Raw genomic sequence first — 8,594 nt, 5'->3', positions numbered from 1 at the left:
GCACCTGGCATGCGAGGACCCAAGTACATAAAGCAGTTAATAACAAACATAAATGAAGTGATCAATAGTAATACAATAATAGTAGGGGACTTTAACCCTCACACCAATGGACAGATCATCTAAACAAAAAATCAATACGAAAACAGTGGCTTTGAATGACACATTGGACCAGATGGATTTAACAGGTATAGTCAGAACATTCCATCCTAAAACAGCAGAATACATTCTTTTCAAGTGCACATGGAACATTCTCCAGAACAGATCACATATTAGGCCACAAAACAAGTCTCAACAAATTCGAAAACATCAAAGTCTTTTCAGTATCTTTTCTAACAACAACACTATGAAACTAGAAACCAACCACAAGAAAAAAATCTGGAAAGACCACAAATACATGGAGGTTAAATAACATGCTATTAAACAATGAATGGGTCAACCAAGAAATCAAAGAGGAAATTAAAAAAATACATGGAGACAATGAAAATGAAATATAAAGAACTGATACAACACCAAAAAAATAATCTAGTTAAAAAAATAGAAGACATGAGCAGACATTTCTCCAAAGACATCCAGATGGTCAACAAATACATAAAAAGATGCTCAGCATCACTCATCATCAGGAAAATGCATATCAAAACCACAATGAGATCTCACCTCACACCTGTCAGTATTGCTAAAGTCAAAAACACAAGAAACAAGGAAAGGACGTAGAGGAAAAGGAACCCACCGTCCCTGTTGGTGAGAATGCAAACTCATGCAGCCACTGTGGAAAGCAGTATGGAAGTTCCTTAAAAAATTAAAAATAGAACTACTATATAATCCAGTAATTGCACTACTACAAAGAATACCAAAGCACTAATTCAAAAGGATGTGTGCACCCCTATGTTTATTGTAGCATTATTTACAATAGCCAAGATACGGAGCAGACTAGGTGTCCATCGGTAGATGAATGGATAAAGAAGTGGTATACCTATACATTGGTATATTATTCATCCAGAAAAAACAATGAAATCTTGCCATTTCCAACAACACACATGGATCTAGAATATATGCTAAATGAAATGAGTCAGAGAAAGACAAATATCATTTGATTTCACTCATATGTGCAATTTTGAGAAACAAATGAACAAAGGGGGGAAAAAAAGACCAAAAAACAGACTCTTAACTATAGAGAACAGATGGTTCCCAGAGGGGAGGTGGGTGGGGGGATGGGTGAACTAGGTGGAGATTAAGAGTACACTTATCACAGGGTGCCTGGGTGGCTCAGTTGGTTAAGCATCCGACTTCGGCTCAGGTCATGATCTCACAGTTTGTGGGTTCGAGCCCCATGTCGGGCTCTGTGTTGACAGCTCTGAGCCTGCAGCCTGCTTTGGATTCTGTGTCTCCCTCTCTCTCTGCACTTCCCCCACTCATGCTCTGCCTCTCTCTCCTTCAAAAATAAACATCAAATAAAAAATTAAAAAAAAAAAAGTACACTTATCACAATGAGCACTGAGCAATGTATAGCACTGTTGAATCACTATATTGTACCCCTGAAACTAATTTAACACTGTATGTTAACTAGACTGGAATTAAAATTATAAAGAAAAGAAATAAAATGGAAGTCAAGGAGACAGCAAGTGCAAAGAAGAAAGGCCAGGAGGAATCTTAGAAAATCAAGGGCACAATAGGCCTTGCGTACCTGTGCACCCAGTACCTGCTTTCTTCCCTGCTAATGCAGATTCCTGTTTGGACTCTTGGCTTCTCGGGAGGATGATGAGCAAGACTGAAGAGAACGAAGGTCCAAGGAGGCAGAAAGGCTCAAAAGCAGCACTGAAGTTTGTCAAGTGAGACAGCAAGAAGAATCTCGAGGATCTAGGCATCTGGGCTTGATCACATAGCTGAGCCAGGGAAGGCTTATAAGAGCGAAAGGACAGTAAAGTCTGGTCTGGGAGGCTCCTCTTCCTCCAAGCTGGTGTCACATATAGGAGGGGGGAAGCTGGATGCTGTGGCAGTTGGTTAAGTGGGGACTTACGTCTGAACTAATCTGCTGGATGTGAATGGAGAGGTAAGATGACAAGTTGCCTGTAAAGGAAGAACTTCCAGTTTGGTGGCAAAATAAACACAGGGGTATGGGAAAGAAGTGTCAGTTGCTTTAGGGCCCTCACATCTCGGCGAACAGAGTGTTGGTGACATGGCACTCTAGGCCACATGGTCTTTGGTGGGGTCTAGGTAGAGCAAGGAAACCAGTTTGGGAGTCCCCTTATGTTGGGGCGACAGTGCCCCATATACTGGGAGAAGAGATACCAGGGCCTGGTCTGCCCTCGGCACAGGAGGCACAGAAGCTCTTTCTTCCCTCTGATTTCCCCTCCCCTCCCAGACCCCAGCACCTCTAGTCCATAGTTTGAGGTCAACTTCAAGTTCTCCTGTTCATTTAGACCTCCAGCCAGAGTCCAACCCTAAGCCGCTAGTAAGGCCCGAATCAGAGGCCTCTAGCCAAGAACCGTGGAGCCCAGATTTTTCCATGTGAAGTTGGTGGCTACAGCAGCTGTAGGCTGTGCTCTTCTGGGTGGCTAACCTCAATCCTCTCCCCAAACTCAGAACCCACAGAGGCCAGACAGCTTCCTAGCCAGAAGCTGCAGGTGGAGGAGGGGAAAGGGGCCTGGAGAGGTCAGCAGGAAGAAAACCCAAGTACACCGCTCTGAAATTACATCTCTATCACTTCCCTGTGACCCCTGCTACCTACCTTTTCATCCCAACAAAGCAGATAATGACTCCTCTTTCAATAAAGTTTTATTTTAAATCCCCAGTGAACATCTAAGAAGAAAATATAAAGTGCTTGGCTTTAGGGTTGGGGGAAGCAGGAAAGGTCCTCTGAGTTCACACCATTTGGACTTTTCCCAATTCAGTTTCTCAGAAATGAAAGAGGGTATATCTCAAACTTAAAAAAAGGATAAAAATCATCCTTCAGTTCTCCACCAGCCAGGTACACGAGCAGTTCAAGGACACAACCATCACAGACAACCACCAAGAATGATCACCAAGGGAGCCAGGTCAACAGTGTGGAGAATGAGTTTCTTTCAAAGGAGATAGGAGGAACAGAGCGAAGAGGAGGAAGGCGGGTCTCCCAGGCTCTGCAGCAGGGGGAGAGCGGCTGCCTGTTCCTCAGGAGTCTCCTCCAGTAAACGTCGGGCAAAGGCCTGCTCCATCTGTGCCAGGAAAGGTAGGGGAGAGTATCATGAGCACAGCTGGGGTAGACATACCCCCAGGAGTTCCTCCCTGCCAACCAAAGGCCCTTCTCCACCTGGAACCCCCTACACCCCACTCACACAGGCAGGCTAGTCTTCCCTTGCCCTGAACTCACCTGCACTGTGATAAGACTCTTCGGGGTGTGGCTGGGGCCAGGGCTCTCCTCCCAGAAGTTCAGAGTCACCTGGAACTTGGGTGGGGGGCCCAGGCCCTGGAAGTACCTGGCCAGGTCTGATGAAAGAGAAAGGATCAAGGGTTGGAAGAAAGAAGGCAGAGGCCACAGGCAGGGAGGGAACAGAGAGGGACCCAACATGGAGAAAGAGGGGTGGGTGTGGGGCCAATTGGAGACCAAGGCCAGAGCGGGAGCTGCAGGGTCACGGCTGTTGCCTCATACCAGGAGGGATGCCAGCAACTAAGCTGCTACTCACCCATGTGCAAGTAGGAAAAGGTGCCCCTTTTTCAAGTAAGAAGTATTTAGAGGTAACCGATTTTTATACACCCTCAAAGCTCTCTGCTGGAAGAGCTTAGAGTCCTCAAGGCAGCAGCCTGGGCTGCTAACACAGAAGTGTCCCCACCTCTGTTGTCTGCTCGCACCCTCCCTGCCGAGGGCATGCGTGGCCCTGCAACACTCCCACTCTGCGTCCCCTGTACTCCTGGCCTCCACTCCCAAGGTGAGATTTAGAGGTGAATGGAGGCAGGAAGTGGAATCCCAGGCAGGGGCGGGCGGGAGAAGGACAACCCGAGGAGCTGCCCGGGGTGCAGCAGGGCTAATGTGTGGGAGGTGTGCGAGCTCTCCCAAAGATGGGGTCGGCCCGTGCAAGTGCATACGCAGGAGAGGGCCGCGAGGTGCACCTTCCCGTTACTGCATGCTGCCATGTGGTGGCAGTCCCCAACATGTGACTCATGTGCTGAGCTGCATCCGAGCCTCATCTTCCGAGACCTTGGCTGGGGAAGGCTGGCTGCCAGACAGCTGCCAGGGCTGAGCACAGGGCCCCACAGGATGTGTGTGCACCGCTCAAGTGCAGGGTGCCACGCCTGGGCTGTAACGAAGGATCTACTGGAAGGAACACAGGGTGGTGGCAGAGCCTGCAAGGTCCCAGGGGGTCCTAAGAGATGGGGGCAGGGGCTCAGCTCAACTGCAACAGCCTCACCTCTGCAGAAGTAGGTGGTTCTGAAGAGCTCCACGCACTCATTGCTGGGCAGCAGATGCGGGCCTGGACCGGGTGGCGCCTGGGGCGCGTTCCAGGAGATGGGGATGGGGCAGAGACGCTGCACAAAGAGGCCTCTGGAGTTGCTGGCCACTAGGACACCTCTCTCGATCTGGCTCAGCAGGCGCTGGGTGGGCTCTCGTGGGTCAGGCTTGGGAAACACCACCTGCTCCATCCCATACTGGGAGCCTGAGGGCTCAGCCACAAGGCGGCAGTCCAGGCTCTGCACCTGGGCTTCGCCCACCACGCGCCCACCGTAGATGAAGGTAAGCAGCAGCGAGTAGTCTGCGAACAGAGAACGGCCAGCTGCACCAGTGCTTCACCCCAGGGGTCCACCCGGCCAGCACCAGGTCCTGGGGAATGAGGAGGGGCCACTGGCAAACCCCACATCCTCATTTTGCTGGTGAGAAACGTGAGGCCCAGAGGGAACACAAGCAAGGGCAGGGGTAGCAGTCTGACCTTCTGTGGTTAGAGAAGGCACTTCCCTCCCCATCTGCCCTCTCACCAACCCTACCAGCCAGGGGGCATCCTGTGAGGCTTTGCCATCACTCACAAGGGTAGCTGATGCCCACGGAGGCCTCAAGGCTTAATGCCCAGGGTCTTACGATTTATAAGAAGGTCCCGAAGACTAGGTCTCCACTTGACCCACAGAAATGAATGTCTCAAAGTGAATTTCCAGGGAACAGAGTGCATAGGGGATACTTTTTAAAAAGTTTATTTATTCATTTTGAGGGGGGCTGCAGAGAGAGAATCCCAAGCAGGCTAGACGCTCTCAACTCAGAGCCCAACACCAGGCTCAATCCCACAAACCGTGAGATCATGACCTGAGCCAAAACCAAGAGTGGGACGCTTAACCAACCGAGCCACCCAAGCGCTCCCTTCACCCACCCCCCCCCTTTTTTAAGTTTATTTATTCATTTTGAGAAAAAAGAGGGGGGGGGAGGGAGGGAGAGAGAGAGAACACGAGGAGTATTTTTGAGAAGTGAGCTGTTGGGAGGTTGGAGTCTGCCCAGGTGTCCCGCCTGGAAAGCAATGCCTCTGTCTGGATAAGGTGGGCCCTGTTTCCTGCAAGCCCCGACATCCTTGATAATGCATGTGTAGCTACAGGGAGACAACCTGGGGGGACAGAGAGCAGAGAGGAGTCAGAAACACCACACACCTGAGTCTGGAGGAGGCAGACTCTCCAATGACACCTGATCTCCTTGGAAAGGGGCTTCTGTTGTGTCTGTACCTATAAGGGAAGCAGAGGCATGTCATTCAGATGGGGACTGGGGAATCCAAGGGCCAGAGGGAGTGGCTGTAGGGGAACAACACAGAGGCAGGGGAGGTGGTACCTTCCTGAGGCTCAGGGCTGTTGCTGCTGCTGCTGCTCCCAAATTCTGAATGGCCTGCTTCCCCACTGGCCCCCACCTCCTCCTGCAGACACAGTGTCTATTCGTTGGCTGACCTCTCCCCTAGTTTACTCTCCTGCCCTCAGGCCCACTCCGTTCCCTCCCCAGCTCTTACGTTTTTGAGGGGGTCCTCAATCAAAGAGGGACTGAGTATGCAGTTCTTTGTGGTACCCTCATCCTCTTCCCTCTCAGAGGACACAGAACTGTAATGTCGCTTTGATGGTGATTTCTGGGTCCCTGGCTGGGCTGTGGAATATTGTGGAGGGGGAGAAAGGTCAGAGCCTTAAGTGGGAACAGAGGGTAAGGGAGAGAGGAGACGGTGAAAGAATGTGCAGGACCAGGCAGGGGAACGTGGGTAGGAGTACCCCAGGGACAGGGCAGAACTCTGACTGAGGGGCCTGGAGGGAGGCCCACCACCCTCCCAGAAACCTCCTATCTCCATCCTCCCCCTGTCCACGTCTGCTGATTCTAGGAGCGGCTGGGCAAGGGGACACCCACCAGGGAGGGTCCCCGATGGCAGCAGCCGATACACCTTGTAGGGCTCAGCTCCATCCCTATGGCCATTTTCAGGAACCTCCTCAAATTCGGGGCTCTTGTTGAGAGCACAGCGCAGACGAGTCTTCCAGATAGCAGGGCCTTCTGTGTCTCCCTCCTTGTACTTCCCCTTAAATATCGCCCATGCCTGAGAAACACAGGAAGTAAAGAGGAGACAGCATGTTACCCTGCCCAGCTGACCCTCTCCTACAGCCGGCTTCGGGCACCTGCGGCCTGAGCACCTGCACAGAAGGCCCAGTGCTCAGGTCCCGCTCTGCTGCTGCTGTCTTGAAATCCTCAACAATTTTTGAATTTTCATTTTGTCTTGGGCTGTGACGACAATGCGGCTGGCTCTACCCTCCCATCTCCCCTTTATCTGAAACCCAGGCAGACCTCTTGAGGGTGAGAGATTGTGTCTACTCGACCCCTCCCTCGGAGGGGCTGGTTTCCAGGCCCATTCACCTTGAAGAAAGCGGCATCCTGGTCCTCCCGGAAGTCCTGCTTGCCTGCATGCTTCCAAGGAATCCGGAACATGGTCTTAGCTGCATCGTCCCAGCACACCCCCGGGAACTGCCCACTCTCCACTTGCTCCACCACCCAGTTCCGCAGCTTTCGGGTGCAGCGTGCCCGGCCCGATGCCATCCTGGGGACAAGAGCAGCAGGCAGCATCAGTGGAACTGATACTTCAGGAGGGAACATCTGCAGAGATCCTGACCACTGGGGTTGGATTCTGGCAAGGGCCCCCAGAGACCCCATCCACCTTTTGCCTGTGGACATTTCTCACAATTCCCTGAGGCCAAACCGTTTCTTTCTCCCATCACTAGTAACCAAAAAACACACCCTAACATCCCAAGCTCCGACAACTGGAAGGAAACCCTAGGCGCTGGTCTTAAAACTGACTTTTCAGGAATCTGTTGTCTGGAAGAGAACTCCCTTGGTGTGGTCCCTGGGGAGAGGCCCGGTCTCTGCCCCAAGCATCTGCGAAGGCAGTATCTGTTTGCAAGATGCTTCATAGATCCCTCACCCACCACCCCCACAACCTATCCTTTGACCCCCATCTGTCCCCTCCTCTTGCCTCTGGGGTAGGTGGGGCAGAGCTCCAGCGGAAGTGGGCAGGGCCAGAAAGCAAGAAAACAAACAGGGTCAGCTGGAGCCGGGGCTGACTTCCCTGAACAACCCACAGCAGGGACCTCCTGTGCTTTGACTATAGGGCTGGGGACAGTGGTCCCCAGTCACTCTCTCACTCAGGCCAAACCCCCTATGTCCTGGCTCACAGGCGGTCTGTATATTCCTGTTTGGCAGAGGGGCCCCAGGAGCCCCCGCCCCCCCCCACCTCCAATCCGGCGGGGCCCTCTAGCTCTAGACCCACGCTGACATCCGGATGTCCGCTGATCTTACCTGAGCGGCTTGCTGGCTGTCCCAGGACCCAGCTGACCTCAGCTCGGCAGCCGTCTAGGCAGCTTCCTGATCTCTCCGCCCCTTTCTACAGTCCCCACCCTAAGTTTCAGTTCTCCTCCAGGAAGGGCCTTTTCTCAGAAATCACGTGGCTTGAGCTGCAGGGCAACGGCTTGCCGCCAGGGGGAAGCAGCACCTGAGAACCTCACTGTTGGAATCCCGCTGTCGGACACAAGAGGGCCCCCTTCCCGCTCAGGCTCAGTCCCCTACTCCCTTAGATGCTCTTTGATCTCTGTTAACACTACTGCTTCCCAGGGAAGCCAGTGTCGTGGAGTCTGGCCTGAGGCCTCTGGCTAGCCCTGTACCACCGGTGCATCTGTGTTCCCCCATCGTGCCTGCTTGGTGTCTATTAGGTGACCTCAAATATCAACTGAATTCCATGAAAGAACAAAGGAAGCAGGGGAGGAGAATGCCCAGGCCAAGGGGCTGGCTGGGGAGAAGGGCTCCTTGGCCATCCATGGTGTCAATTCCTTCCTAGCCCTGAGTCCAAGAATGGTCAGGTGGTAGGCTGCAGGTGACCCTTTCAGCAAAGCTGTGTTCACCCCCCTCTTTCCCTGGTGCCCCAGATGGTGGGGCCAGGAAGAAGGACCACCAAGAAGCCTGGGCAAGGAGATGCCTCTTTATTGGTGCTGGAGCTGTTCCTGAGGAGGCTGGGCCATGAGACCTTCATGAGGATCCTTGCCCTCAGCTACTTCCTCCTGCGAGGGATACTTTGTCCCAAGGGCACTTCTTCCATCAGCTTCTGCAGAAGGAGAGAGATGATACTGGAAGTTTAAAA

General features: G+C 52.4%; 2 protein-coding genes across 7 annotated transcripts in view; both read right to left on the bottom strand.

Annotated features, from left to right (window-relative positions):
- Positions 1-2,754: 2,754 nt before the first annotated feature.
- IRF9 (interferon regulatory factor 9) lies at positions 2,755-7,396 on the bottom strand. 4 transcript variants are annotated; one of them, XM_047075502.1, is made up of 9 exons: positions 7,202-7,390; positions 6,824-7,004; positions 6,326-6,509; positions 5,943-6,073; positions 5,771-5,852; positions 5,596-5,667; positions 4,380-4,721; positions 3,344-3,459; positions 2,755-3,188 (listed from the first exon to the last, which is right to left on the bottom strand). In XM_047075502.1, exons 1-9 carry the CDS (start codon positions 7,372-7,374, stop codon positions 3,060-3,062), a joined length of 1,410 nt encoding a protein of 469 aa, XP_046931458.1. In that variant the 5' UTR covers positions 7,375-7,390; the 3' UTR covers positions 2,755-3,059. The 4 variants fall into 4 exon arrangements, 2 of the variants coding, with proteins under 2 accessions (XP_046931458.1, XP_046931459.1); XM_047075503.1 differs by having other exon boundaries at positions 7,262-7,390; XR_006961319.1 differs by lacking the exon at positions 2,755-3,188 and adding an exon at positions 4,081-4,285 and having other exon boundaries at positions 3,392-3,459; positions 7,202-7,396.
- Positions 7,397-8,415: 1,019 nt separating this feature from the next.
- The window catches only part of RNF31 (ring finger protein 31), a 12,970-nt gene continuing 12,791 nt past the window's right edge, over positions 8,416-8,594 (bottom strand). For all 3 annotated transcript variants that reach the window (XM_047075500.1, XM_047075497.1, XM_047075498.1), the window contains one exon: positions 8,416-8,558. In XM_047075500.1, coding sequence (XP_046931456.1) covers positions 8,505-8,558 — 54 coding nt within the window. In that variant the 3' untranslated portion in view covers positions 8,416-8,504. The remainder of the gene's footprint in view (positions 8,559-8,594) is intronic.

The sequence above is a fragment of the Lynx rufus genome, unplaced genomic scaffold (genome assembly GCF_022079265.1).
Source record: "Lynx rufus isolate CCGP_SWC_20201006 ecotype Redwood Valley unplaced genomic scaffold, mLynRuf1.p SCAF_13, whole genome shotgun sequence".
Taxonomy (NCBI): Eukaryota; Metazoa; Chordata; class Mammalia; order Carnivora; family Felidae; genus Lynx; species Lynx rufus.
This window is presented reverse-complemented; position numbering and strand designations above follow the sequence as displayed.